Genomic DNA, 15,560 nt, shown 5'->3' on the forward strand with positions numbered 1-15,560 from the left:
TTTCTAATCAGACGTAATGACGCAACGCGCTCCGCCGGGAGGCCCTCGCTGCCTTGGATGCTGTCGCCTACGCCTTATCCTTTATTTGATTTCATTAATCGCCCACCCAATGTGAACTGCCTAGTTCACCGCAATACTTCACATCTTTTCTGAAAATTTATTCCAGTAAAAATCAACAGCAGGCGTCTTAAACTCCGCCATAGGGAACTTTTTGTTATAGGAAGATTCCAAAGTCGACGGATTAAATTCTTTCGAGTTTTTTTTTACTATAAGAACTTTCCGAACCGAAGAGGATGGGCGCTCCTGATATAACGATATACTGCGGAAGTAATAAAATAAAACGATTTTACATCTCAAGGGGGAAACGAACGTTTTTGTCGAATGGGAAAAGTCGCGAGCGACTTCTCATTCCGCGATAAAATCTGGAACGTTTTACGGCAATCTTAAATTCGATTGCTGTTAAACAATTTAAATGACTTTTTCGTAAATTTTGTTTTCATTTGTTCGGTATCTAATATAAAAATCCGGGTTCAAAACCCGGTAAGGGCATTTATTTGCGTATTCTTCTTTAATATTTGTTCCTCAGATATGGATTTCTATGCTTTTTAATTATATATATCTATATACATCGTCGTCTAGAACCTACAACACAAGCCTTATTGAGCTTACTGTGGGGCTATGTTATTATACTTATTATTTACACATACATATACACACATATACAGACATATTTCTTTCAATACTTATTTAGGCCTAATTTGTTTATGATATAGGAGGCAAACGGGCCGACGAATCGCCAGGTACTAAGCGATTACCGTCGCCCATGGACACCAGCAACACCAGTGGGGTTGTAAGTGCGTTGACGGGAGTACGCTCTTTTGATTGACTAAAGAAAAATAACCGATTGTTTAACTATAAATAAAATACCAATTAAATTGTAAGGACGTGTTTTAATTATCTTTCGATGCGTTCAATCGACACTTAGAGGGACGCAATAACATAAAATTAACAGCAGTTAAATATCACATAAAAAAACATATGCTAATAAAAAATCCATCCCTCAAACCACTTGGTGCAAAGATATTTCTAAGTAGTTTCCAAGTGGTCGAGTAAATCCGGGCGGGGTCCAAGAGCATGAACTAATAGTGATTTAAAAAGGAATCCAGGGAGGTCCGCGTGCCGCCGCACGTTCGGCTGTTTGTAATATGCGGCTCGGGCCGACACATGAAAAAGTAGCCGACGGCGACGGAGGTGACCGCGACCCATACACTTACCTCCTGTAGACTCCGTATTACGGGAAGTTTACGAAGACTCGCATCAAGGGCGTTCTTTTAGTTACAAAAAACTGCGCCCGAACTTACGTTACTGATTCTGATTAATAATTTGTTAAAGTTTTGATCTTGTAATGATACGACCATAAAACCCCTCGCTGAGTATCTGACTCGCGCTAAAAACACGACTCTAATTTGATTTTGCACGCACTAATCAGCAAGAGCGATCGTCAAAGTCGTACCATAAAAAATCAAAACCTGAAATCAGAATGAACCTCCTAGAACTCGATTTTTGTTGAGAATTTGTAAATACATGAACGTCGACACGATTGAAATGACAGGTTGCGCTCTTTTAGTAAAGAGATAGATACGATGAATGTCAATGTGCGGTGACCACCCGTAGTCTTACATAGTCCATCTCGTAAGTAACTGATCTGTGCCGCGAGGGTCCGCTCTGCCGCCGCATAATGAACCGGTCACGTAGCCACATTTCGTATTATTTCCCTGGGACGCGTCGCGTGACTTGAATAAATGCGGGCGGCCGGTGCGAGGCCGAGACGCTCCTCCTCTATTTTCAAAATCTTATCTAAATTTGATGTTCCTAGCAGTGCATTTCGATCCCACCAATATGTAAGTATGAGCGAGACACAATGTGAAGAATGTCAAATAAATATCTAATCAAGTTGAGAATTTAAAAATTGCAATGTCGCTCGAGCGGCTCCGGCGCCTCCGCCTCGCCTCCACACCTCCACAAATAAACCGCTTCACGCACGATTCACCAGCGGAGATTCATTATTCTTGCGTTTTTGAAACACCTCTAAAAGCACCTAGCTATCTTAGGAACTAACTTTTAATAGACACCTCTATCTAGAAAACATCGTTTGCGCAGTAGGTAACTTTAAAATACAAAAAATATATTTAAAAAAATATATATTATAATCATTTATTAAATATTTGGACAACGCAAAAGGACAAGTAGAAGCACGTATTTTTAAAAATGTATCATGTGTTTTAGATTATCTCACCTTTGAAATCAGCGATGTGTATTTAAGTACTTATGCGAACGTACAACACGGACTGATAATCATATTGAATTTGAATTACATTGTTCCAAATTTTTCGTTTCCGTTATTTGTTATACCCGTACAAATAAAATTTAATGTCAATACAAATGAAATTATTTATTTCCGTATTATTTTATTAATTATTAAACATCAATATTCTATATATAAAAACTGCTTTAAATTCTATTGGCTCTTGGCGCATGGCGTAGAGTAATCCATTATTCGGAAAATTAAAAGTTTAGGAGATAAAAGCAATTGACTCGGCGCGGACTTCGATTCTATTACCACCCGTAGCGCTGAGGGTATAAAAGGTGTTTGGTTTCATCAGGCAATCATAACATTCCAAACTAATGCGTAAAGACCATTTTAAGGATAAAATGAACTTGTGCTATAATGTATCTGCGTCTTACCTACCTCGCCTTATCTTCAAAATTACAAATAGGTGCAATGCTTTAAACAACGATTAATAGCGTTAAACATAGCCGAGGTAGTGGGCACAAGCATCCTTGACATTGACACTCGATTGTCCTAATGATTCTGGTTTGGAAGAAAATGCAAAAAGAGGAATAAAAGTTATGAATAACCTACATTGCGAATTAAAGGATTAAGCGTGAAAATTAATAATCAGAGAGACAGTCTGATAAAATATAGCACAGGTTTTTTTATTCTAAATACATTATAATGGGAAGTACATACATTCTCTTTGTGATAACAGGTAATAGTAGTGCATACAAATGTAGTGCGTGGTGACAATGTAAATTTGCTCAACAGATTTTTGTCTATTTTAATTATAATTAGGCAACATGTAATATAGAAAGTGTTTGTATTTATGGCATGTATTCTCCTGTCTGCCTTGTCAATGTCATGTGGCGAGAAATACATTATTTTGTCGATCGGTCTAGCCTAGTGGGTAGTGACTTGAGTGTCTATGAAGCCGATGCAAGATGGTCCCGGGTTCAAATCCTGGTAAGGGCATTTATTCGTGTGATGAGCATGGATATTTTTTCCTGAGTCATGGGTGTTTTCTATGTATTTATTAATATATATCGTTGTCTAAGTACCCTCAACAGAAGCCTTATTGAGCTTACTGTGGGACTTGGTCAATTTGTGTAATAATGTCCTATAATATAATATAATATTTGTCCTGATTATAATCTAGAGAGTTTTTTCCCGTTTATTTAGAGACAATTTCGATAAATTTCAACTTAACATTGGACATATTTTAAAATTAAATTTCATAACCAAGAAAAGCACTTTAGCAGAATGCCAAAACACAACCCTTTTCAGTAGTAAAATAACGTTTTGAGCTCATGTGACTAATTTAGTCCTCGCTGACTTTACGCATATGCTGCACAGCAATAAAGACATCACATAAGGCGCAGACCACACTCTCCGAGCTCGGTATTAGACCCGTTAAGCACTTTATTGTGCGGCAGGCTCGCTCATAACTACCCGTTCTCTCGGGGACAGCGCCGGACAACAACCGATGTTATGTTTATTTCAGATAAAGTCCAAGTTGTAAAGCTACCCGTCGATAAGTGCGGCCCCTATAATATATAACTTTGCGTATTAAGGGCGCTGAACGAGAATTTCATACCATTTCAAAGTTACATATCATATCAGTTTTTTGTGTGTGTTTGAGATAAATATAGCAGATAAAGTGATGAGCGTGGCAAAAACCTCTTCCACTCGATTAAATGCAATTTGACAAACTTCTTTTTGTAAGGTTTTGGTTTAGCACCTTCACTAGTCGATGTTAGCATGATATTTCGAATATGGGACCATATTAAGCATGTGAGAGAGATAGAAGGAAAAAAAAGGAATAGTATTTTTTTTGAAACTCAGTTGGTTAAGAGCGATGCACAGATTCGGTCCGCAAGTTCAAGTCCTGCCAGAAGCGGTGAATGTTTTCCATTTTTCCTTTAATATAAAAAAATGTTTAAAGGAATAGTGTTTTTTTATAAAATTGAGGAACAACTTACCTTGGATTGCCTCGAAGCGCTGCATGATGAAGCGCGTTGAAACCATTGTTGTTGGTGAGGGTCATATCAGCTCCATGCTCTAGCAGCAGTGTCAGCATGTCGTCCCGTTTCTTGGATATAGCATCATGTAAAGGGGTATCCCCTTCAGAATCCTGAAACAAATAGAAAATATTTATGGTCGTGAACGAGAACCATTTCGCATTGCATTTCGCTAGTAGACTCAATCTAAATCCAAATTAATTTTCAATTCAATCTGATCAGCGATTACCAATGCTTTACACTTGTACACATTCGTTTCGCGTTGCCAGAAGAGGCCGTGTGCATACCATTACGATATCAATCTAGTAAAAACGAATAAAAGTTTCCTTCTTGCATTGACCAGCACTTAAGATATGTTCGATTGTTCATGCATTATTGATATAGCTAAGTGGCTGCGAACACAACGCTATCAATCTGGTGGCAGCTGCTACATGAGTATTTGACTTGTAAATTATGAAGCATCGCCTATTCCCAGCACCGCGACAATTTTCTAAAACATCAAACCGCCCGAATGAATAATTAAGGCGTCGGAGAAGACGTTTAGGGCGTGGATTATGGCGACTTGCATATTTTATAAGTATCCGAGAGTGGTTAAGGCAAGCAGAGCCAGGCGTTCGTTCGCCGCTCGGCTGCAGGCGGCTGCTGACGGGCGAGCGGGTGAAATCAGAAATGGTGTCGAGTTCCGTAATATAGGACGGCAGCGCAAAAAGCGCGGCCACCGCGTCATTATCATAATCACCGTTGCTGCGTACCGCTCGCGCTGCCTACGGTGCCGCCCAAGCCGTTTCGCTTTGTGAGAGAGCATTAAGAGAACCGAGCGTTGTGCTCTGTCATTCCGCTATTCATTTGCTAGGGGCTGATGAGTGATTTTCGTTTGCATGTATATATGAATATATATAGGTACTTATAACCACAATGGAAAGGAAGGAATCTGAGAGGTTCACAATGAAAATATATATTAGTAATGGCTGCTCCTTATAATTAGCCCCATGAAGTGGTTGTTGGGATAGTTTCGAAACGTTGCCATAATATAATTTATACTTAAGTCTACTTCGTCTCGTAAGAGTCATAAGCGGCAAGATGTATCAATGTAAATAATACTTCGTTAACTTTATGTTGTCATTTTAATGAGTCTGAATACCAATAAATATTGCATTTTCTTTGACTTAACTATTAAATATCAACACATATGCAGTATGAAGAGATATCGAACAACAACTCATTTGGTTTTTATAATTTTTTATGATATGAATACCAGTATGCAAGCATATTCTGTGCTAGCAGAAAATCGGCATTGTTCTGCCAACTTGTCAGTTGGTGTGAGAAAATGTGGAGTATACATAGACTGACTAATCATATATGTGCCTCTATATGGCACATTTAAAAAATACAAGCATATTAACATTGTAAACAAACACGGCTCAATTCTCAACAGATGTGTCATTCTAGCCATGCATCAGCGAAATGACAAAGCATATGACACCCATTCACGTCACGCTGTAGGTAATTCAGTGCAAGCCCGACCGCAGACACGGAGTAATTCGGTGCAGAATGGCACCATTAAATATTAATCGTATTGGCTCATAGGTGGCCATTACAATCTGTAATTCACGAACATGCTACACGCTATCTTGATAACATGCAAATATTATGATGCCTACACCACGTTAGCTAATAATTGTGAGTGATATTCTAGTTGTTTGGGTAACTGCAAGTTCAATACTAATAGTCAACTCTGCCATATACATAATTTTCTAGATCACACAAACGAAGACAGTTCTCGTCTCTGCAGCTGACTGTACTCAGCGTGGCAACGACTATGCCTTGTATAACAAAAGAGCCAAATCAAGACATGAACAAATATTTTATGAAATGGCTGGTGCCACGCAATATTAATTTTATTGGCTCTTGGGTGACCATTTAAATCATGAACTTGCAACACAATTTAAATTTCATAACCAGCTTTAGTGCCTACTAAATTAAAATAGCGTGTTTTGTGGTATATGGATTGTATGTGAATTTTCTCGTATGTCTAACTCGATTCGATTTACGGGATATAAAATTCTAAAATGATTCTATAACAAACGCAATAATGAGTAACAATTAGTTAGCTACCTCGATAATGTCGATGTATGTCCCCCGCCACCAAAATACTAAAATCACTCTGGAATAAGTACGGTGAGTTTGAATACACAATATTACACATCGCGGTACATGTGACATCTATTATAATAAATGTAACCTAATACTATGAAAACAATATGTTCGTGTATAATACCGGTACCAGTAGCTTTACTTTTTGACACAACTAGTTTTTGTAACATGTTTTTACAAAATTAATTGTTCCATGGTTTTCATAAGCCGTGACACAGAAATGTGCATCAATTATATACCTATAATATATGAAGATGGAGTATACATGGTGTTTTTATTGAATTCCGTTAACTTCGGCGTATGGCTAACTACATTTAAGGAAAGTAAATGGCATAGTTAATTTTGATAAATTAGGATTATTTTTAAGCTCGGGAACAAAGTGTAACGGGAACAGTGTAAGGTCTGTGTATTGTATAACCTGGAAGAGCATACCTTTATACCAGAATTTAACCCGTAATAGTACATTGTGCAACGAGGGGGGCAAGTGAAATTTTGGATACGAGGGTGGTAATTCGATTTATTTTATTCGAAATTAAAGACCCGAGTTTGCAATATTCTTACCCCCGGAGTTACACACAACGTTTTTCATCACACTTGCGAAGAAAAAACTAAATTTTAAACGAAATAATTCTTAAATACGGTGACATATCAAACATTCGTCCGCCATTTTGTAATTTCTTGACAAGTTAGAATCGAGGGCACACACCTATTCGGCATTCAGCCACGATTGAAAATTATGTAAAAATATTTTAAACGGCTGTTAAATTAATCAAATTATTTAATTTGAAACATAAACAAAAATATTTAATTATAAACGTCAGTATTTTAAAAGTAAAACTCATTTATGCTACTTGGTTTGTATGAATAAGTGACATAATAAAATAAAAAAGTTATAACTCCCTACATTTTTTTTTTCACAATACATAACTCCCGCGGGAACAAAATAGGTCCTTGTCCTTCAGTACACCTGCATGAAATAAGAACTTTTTTGAGCAAATGTGATGAAAAATATATTTAGTGGTATGTGGGAAAGCAATTGAAGAGTTCCATACGGATATAAATACTATACTGATATAAAACTGATACATTCAAAGACAGCTTAAATAACTGTGACATTTAAGACAGTTTGCACGCGTATAATTACTACTCTTAAGATCCTTAGAAAGCGTCATAATTAAATAAAAGTTTTATGTGCACGAATACTACATATTTAATGTCGACGGTTAAGAGCCTAACGGACCAATTCGAACAATGCTTAAAACATGTCACAGGGATACGATACTGATCTGTCAATATCAAAAGTGACATTTCTTCAACCATGAACGTCACTTTTGGCACTGACAGTTCAGTATCGTTCTCGTATCGCTGTGACATCTTATAAGCTTTGTTCGAAATGGGCCGTAAGGAAAGCGTCATAATTAAAGGTAGTTTGCACATGCATGAAGACTGAGCGCAGCTGTGCGCGCTCGCTATAAACAAGGACGAGGCAGCGGCAGTAACGAGTGCCGCGGCAAAATAAGAAATTTGATTTACGCCGAAGGCAATATCCGCAGGTGCATATAAGCTGCAGCCACTGCACCGCGTTGGCGACAGCGCTACGAAAATTATGGCACTTTACGGTCTCATCGTAACACTTCGTGTTGAGGAAATTTAAATTTATATCCATAACCTGTGGCAGTTTTAATCATATATATATATATATATAATAAAATTTTAGCACGGTATAGTGCAGGTGCCGCTTCGTATGATAGATAATCCAAATATTCCTATTGCAACGTGATGCTTAAATTTAAATTAATTTAGAGATATAATGCGCAAATTTAGTTATGCTGGACGTCAATTCAAAATACCTCAGTAGTCAAAGCGTTTTTTGTTACGAGGCTACCATATACCGACTTTCCTCATCCACATGTTTACTTTAACATAACTTAAATATTCTCTAATGTTAACCTGAAAATAGTCTCTTTCCAGGCGCGACAAGAAAAAGAGGTCGACAGACGGACCGAGAACGCATGGAAGAGCTTTGGTCTATGAAAAACCTCATGAAGGGAGACCTACCTCTGTCACTCAAACGTAGGCTCATGAACATGTGCATACTTCCAGTCCTCACTTACGGTGCTCAGACTTGGTCTTTGACAGAAGCTCAGAAGTCCAAACTTGGGTTTTGCGAGAGAGCCATAGAGCGCAGCATATTAGGTGTTAAACTAAGGGATCGTATCCGGAACACCACGCTGAACTCTAAAACTCAGATTATAGATGTAGCTCGAAAAGCGGCCAAGTTAAAGTGGGACTGGGCTGGGCATGTCTGCCGCATGCCGAATGACTTGTGGGCCAAGATAACCACGGATTGGGTGCACCACGAGTAAAACCGGGGATCTGGCAGACCTCGTCGGCGATGGCGGGATAACTTAGACTCCTTTTTGAGGGACTGGCCGGTCATAGCTCAAAACCGAGATGAGTGGAAGAAGAGGGGGGAGGCCTTTGCTCAGCAGTGGGACACCATTGGCTCGTTATATATTATATAACCTGAAAATATAATAAAAACAACATAAGTAACAAAACCTAGAAGTAAATGTGATCTTTCATTTGACTATACACTCATGCAATTGCATTGCTTTGAGTGAAACGTGTAGTTGTAACATCACACAAATTTTTAAGTGTTAAATAAAAACATTATCAACGTGTATGAACGAGATATAAAACATTGCAGACAAAACTAGTAGCCATAACGAATCCAGAATTTTCTCCCAGATATTCTATTCTCATTTTCCTCTGAAGAAACTTTTTATAACATTTACCACACCACTAAAAATGTATATGCTAGCCAACTTTCTCCATTACTATCAAAAACAAAACTGCGAGTTGACAAATACGAATGTCTAATGAAAAACGGAAAACATTTGGAGCTCACAGAGATACTTTAGTCGTAGAAATATGTATTAAGAACAAAATAATTTGTAAAATGGGGGAAGCGGCAGCCAGTTTATACGGTTACCACACACAAATATAAAAGGGCAAGCGGTTCGCTTCTTTGGAAATAACAAACACAAAACAACAAGGTAATTACTCAAAGATAAGAACAACGCGGCAGGCTGGGAACTAAAGTGGGCGACCCTACCGAGGCGAGGCGGGTGAGGCAGGGCGCTATGGGCTGATGGCGAGGCAGATATCGCCTCGCCTCGCGGGCCACGGTACCTGCTGCCCGACCGACGTTAAAAATTCGTCAGCCTTGATTAAAATGCCAAGTCGCGTTATTGTTGACAAACAAAGGGTGACTGGATTATCAGCGGAATTAATGTAAGCACTAAAAGTAAGTGCGGCTCATGAAAAACGAGAGCAAAATAAACAACAGTGCTTCCGGCGAATATGAAGATTTAATTACCTGAGGCCCTCTAAATACGAGATAATCCCTGGAATAAACGCCTAACAAAATAAGATGTAAAGGCAGGTACTCCAAAAAGTTTAATTTTTTTACGTATTAAAAAACGCAAATTATAACTGATATTACAAGGCTTTTTGGGATTCCATCTTAATAAATTTAATTGACAAGCACGTTGGCTGAAGAGCTGTCGCACCCCAAAAAAATAATAAGCCGAAATGAAAACGACGATGATACGTATCGCACAAGCTTGATAAAAATTAATAAATACAGAAACATACAGTGTGTGTTTTTAATACAACCGCAAATGGAAACAAGGCGTGTAGGTTTCAGGCCATGAAACGATTTTAGAGTTAATTTTTATGTTTATTTAACCTTAACTAACAGTGTGCAATTATTTAGTAAAATATTATGAAAGTTAGTTTACACTTACTACCCTTACAATATTTTGTCATATCAAAAATACACGCTGTATTTTTTTAAAGGGGTTGATGACGTTATTTTTAATATTTACTTAGTTATAATAAAAAGTTTAACTTAGTGTTATTTAAATTTAAAATTGTAAATTAAAAACTTGGCGCTCAGCAATATCCAATCCAAGCGAAGCTTCATCATTGACGAGGCAGAAAGAAAACAACTAATTGTTAAATTCCAACCCATTAAGTCGGGTATTACGGTAGGATTATTCACGGCCCATATACCGCGGCATCAGAGCTCGTTCGTGTCGGGGCGCAGCTCACTGTTCTATTATTCAGTACGCTTACCGAACACATCGCCTCAGCTTAATCAGTGATTGTGATCTCCGAGTACACATAATTGTTATAGATCCCGAGGTTCAACAATACGAACGCAGTCAAGATAATTGCTAGCTCCTCCGTAGGGCGCTCTCGCGCACTCTAAGCTGCCATGCTTTGGTCCCTTGCTGGATTTTGCATTAGAGGCATGCCTATTTACGAATATTGACGCAACTTAATTGCATTGAAATCGTCCTAGTGGCTCGCACTAGCTCCCTCTAGTGCTAAATACATACATCGAGCTATGGCTTTTCAACTGACTTATAATCAAATTGGTCACCATAGACCATATAACCAACAGTCGCATTGAACGAATTGTGGTTGTTGTCACCACAACATTATATCAAGTCGTGAATTTAAATTGTATTAACGAATATGTCACGATCCGTTTTGGTTATCGAGCTAGTTTCAAATGACCCGTTTCAATTGACCCCAGTCTCCCCTATATCCTGCTATGGGTTTTGAAGTGACCTACTTAAATTTGGTAACCAATGTAACCATTGACCAACTCGTATAATAAGCACCATATAACCAACGATCGCATTATACGAACTGAGGGCCGATTTTTGAATTTAGAGCGCCCGATTTCGTTACTCGAAAATCTGTGAAAAACTGCTCATTTTGAATGAGCAGTAGAAATTGGGAAACTAGTGGTATTCACCACTAGTTTTCAATTCTATAAGTAGAATTTAAATGCATAGTGGCGGGGATAATATTGAAGGGAGCCACACGAAATCGAGCGCTCAAAATTGTAAAATCAGCCCCCTGTCATTATCATCACATTCATGTCAAGTCATAATTTCATAGAAGATTGTCGTTTAAAATACATAACACATGCACTGCGCGTGCAATCAAAATAGTTGCGGACTTGTCTTGGTCTGACTCTAAAACCATTTGCATTATATATTTCATCATATCATGTATTATTTTACACGCCGCTGTCGCCCTTACTCAAATTGCATTAGCTAGGCTCAAATATATTAGTTATAGTGCTATAAAATTACGTATTGATATAATGTTGTGATGATAACAACAACAGGGGGCCGATTTTTGGATTTCGAGCGCTCGATTTCATGTCGCTCCCTTCAATACTATCCCCACTACTAGGCATTTAAATTCTACTAAAAGTTTTCAAAAATATGACATTAAATTCTGACGTGGCGATTTATTTAAATTTTGATTATGTACCAAAATTTACTTGCATAAAAATTACTGTATTATTTAAAAGACTAAAAAAGGCCCTGGCAATGTTTTATGACAATATCAGTACATAGTCTCTGGATACGCTTATATTTTAGCAACTCTTTCTCAGGAAGTTATTAGATCTCATACTGATTTCTCAGTGTCAAAAGTGACGGTTTTGGTTGAAGGTTGACATAATGCGCAATTCGGCAGGTCCTCTATAGGAGATTGGAACCATCTCATACTGGAATGATATCAGATCCATGTTACCACATTATATTGTTGGAATTGGCCTGCTAGTGTTCTTTATTGAGGACACCTCAGCCCAATACAAATCGTTATATCGGCATATATCCACCGATTTACATCTGAATCTGGCTCGGATACCATACATCACGAGCAACGAACTAGAAGAACTCGCGGAGCGCTACCCCTATTTATGACCACAGCGAAATATTTCCCTGTTTGAATAACAAAGCTTCAGTATACCGATTTGTCTACCCAAGTTATCTACCCACCAATACTGATGTGAGTGATATGTAAATATGCTTGTGATTTTAAATCTTCGTAATTAGCAAGTACAATTGTTTTTAGGGGTTAGTACCTAAAATCTTCCACTGTCTTCGTAACTTTTGCATAGCAGCGTAATAAACGTATACATATATAGGTACTTAGGTAAATAAAATATCCTCTTGAAATCATTCTTATTATAAATATGCCGCCACTGTGTTGTATGTTAAAATACTATATAATATAATTTTGCTATCTTATTATATTTTTATTTTGCAATTTCCTCATTAATGCAAAGTACAGATACATAACAGTGAAATCATAGAGTAGGTATAGATTTCCATAATATTTTTACATAGAGCAAAGGGTAAAATACTTAGCATAGAACAAATCTGATTTTTACACATATATTTGTCCACCTTATTATGAACAAATAAATATATTGTTTAACTTATGTTATGTCGCTCATTTATGCGAAGCAGTTTATTTAAATTTTATTTATACGACAATGTTTAAGTTAGTTTGATGTTTTGAATCAATGTTACCATTTGTTTATTTTTTTCTCTTACAAATATTTATATTTTAGGTATTTAGACATTTTGTTTCGTTAGCTCCCGGAGTATTTATAAATTAATGGTAATCCACGAACAATACCCAATAACAAGATCAACGCACTAAATTATAGCTAATCGCAATTAGACAACTTAATTACGCATCGTATTATTGGAAATATGGCATTGTAATGGATATTCTATGAAACGTTCAGAACTGTAATCGCACGCTTGATGATTGATAATGCGGAATTAAGCCTCGCGGGTGGCATAATATTCTCGCAGATCTCATTCAGCGCCCGAAATTCGAAGGACACATTATAAATATGTAAGTACAAAGGACCAGTGCGACAAAGCTTGTAGAAAGCTTCATAAATCCCGCAGTCCATTAGTGCTTCAATAGCCATACTACGCAGTTCTTTGTTATTCAACTGGACCACAGCCGCGGCGAGAGCTTGTGCTTTCGATATCGGAAAACGTTTAATGTACTCTGCGAGATTTAGCACCGAGAACTGCCAGCATCGTGCCTCGCGTTCATCCGGCGCGCACCTCTATTCACATTTTAAATTCTCCTTTTAGAACACTGATTTAGATTTAAATCCCGCATTCCTCGACTAGCTTCACTTGCATTAACACTCGAGTAAAGAAGTGGTCGCATAGAGGCGTCAGAAATAATAAAGGTAAGGTAACCGTTACAAGAATAGCTTACGGACATTCAGGAAATGTGTCGGCATTTGGGAAAAGGTATTTATTAGAAGAATATTGCGAAGGTGCGAGTTTGCCGATCGAGATTACGACAAGAGGACTTTTTCTATCGCTGCGGCTAAAGCGCAGGTGCCGGTAATGTGCTACGAATCAGATTTCGGGTCAAAAGTACAACATACGAAAAAAAATGGTGTAAGTACAAACGATCATAGAAGTTCTGTATATTTTCGACTTTCATAGCCCCGCAAAGAATCAGATATAATTCTATACCAATATCTGTAATAAACGTTTAGTAGCTCGGTCAGATTTCACAATTGAATTCCTCTAATGAAATTGCTTGCGCGACTTAACGTCAATAGCCACAATCAATACATTTAAAATACCAACAAGTGCTTTCGACTTTAACAAGTTTGATAACATTTAGATTAGGTTAGGTGAATTATGTTATCGTTATTTATTTTGTGATTTATTGCCACTTGAGTTCGGAACGTCGAGTTTCAGGTAATAAATATAATGAATTTAGTATGTATACAAGATTATATTATAAAAATATGTAAATGTGGTTAAGGGGGACTGGTTGCTTCAATAACTATAGTAAAATGGTAAAAGCTTTGGAGATGAAGGCCGGAACTGTACTATTTCATAAATGTAAAAACTTGAATAGGCAGGTAATAAATATAAGAAGCGAGTGGCGAAGAAAGAAACCATAAAATTTCAGGTGACGCCGGCCCTTCCATAAATTTATCGACAGGTCGTGGTAACAGGCAATAAGGAAAATATTTATGAAGTAGAGTGGAGACGGGCCCGATTTTCATTAGCTAATTATTAGTCTACGAGAAAATGTCGGCGGCGGCTCTTGTCTGTATAATTTTTGTGAGATTGTATGATTAGTCCATTTTAATATTACATTTTTTTTTTTTAAATATATTTTGACTGTGAAAATAGGCAGTAATTCTGCGATGTTCTGCCGCCAAAGGCAGCACCAGCACAAACCGTAATCCATAGAGTAACGTGTCTAGCCATTTTCAAAGAAAAAGGAACTGGCGACGCAGCAACCGTTTGTAATATGTATGTAATATTACACGAACCATTTCGAGCCATTTTTGACCCCTTCACAATTTGAAACCTATTTAATAATCCTTAGCTTGTTTAGAATACGAAATTTCGTAAAAGTAGCTCAAATAGTTATTGATAAATTAACGTTTAAAGGTTTTGGTGGCTGATTAACTTATAGATCAAAAACCTAACCCACTTCCAGATGATCTAGAAACTGTGTATAGGGCAAGAACTGATAATTGATAGATAATTCGATGGAAAAAAAAACATATATTGATAATTATTAGATAAAAACAGATTAGGTATTTATAGAGAAAAAATATAAAAACGGAAAAATAATTAGATAAAATTAAGACTTGTAAGTCAAAAACATAACCGACTTCCAGATGACTGTTGTGAAGTGTTTATAGAGGAAAAAAAAATGTATCAACAAAGTAATAACAAAGTTAAGTATGAAAGTATTGGCGAATAATGGAGTAATTTTACAAATTACAATGTATTCATAATATATACTAATAATTTCTGTATAAAAAGTAATGATATCCCATCGAAAACATAAATGTGAAATGAGAGCCAAGTGACGGACAAGCATACATATAAGTTCTTGTTGGCTGTTGCAGGCAAAAGTTTTGTGTCGAAAAACATTTTTATAATGCATTTATTTTATTTGGTATGATTTCAAGTTCAAGATTTGACTTGGCTAGTTATTACGTACAGGTTTTATTATATTGACTTATGTTGTTTTTAACACGCTTTTATTAGATCGACCTGTATGTACAGCAGCGGAAAAAAAAACTCTCATATTGTGATTTTTCTGTAAAATATTTCAAATTAGATGAAACCAAGAACTGAATTTGTTGATAACTAATCAGA

General features: G+C 37.0%; 1 protein-coding gene across 1 annotated transcript in view; it reads right to left on the reverse strand.

Annotated features, from left to right (window-relative positions):
• The window catches only part of LOC133517825 (E3 ubiquitin-protein ligase MIB1), a 346,372-nt gene that overhangs the window by 214,126 nt on the left and 116,686 nt on the right, over positions 1 to 15,560 (reverse strand). Inside the window, exon 11 of the mRNA XM_061851267.1 lies at positions 4,318 to 4,469. Coding sequence (XP_061707251.1) covers positions 4,318 to 4,469 — 152 coding nt within the window. The remainder of the gene's footprint in view (positions 1 to 4,317; positions 4,470 to 15,560) is intronic.

This window comes from Cydia pomonella, chromosome 5 (genome assembly GCF_033807575.1).
Source record: "Cydia pomonella isolate Wapato2018A chromosome 5, ilCydPomo1, whole genome shotgun sequence".
In the NCBI taxonomy this organism is placed as follows: domain Eukaryota; kingdom Metazoa; phylum Arthropoda; class Insecta; order Lepidoptera; family Tortricidae; genus Cydia; species Cydia pomonella.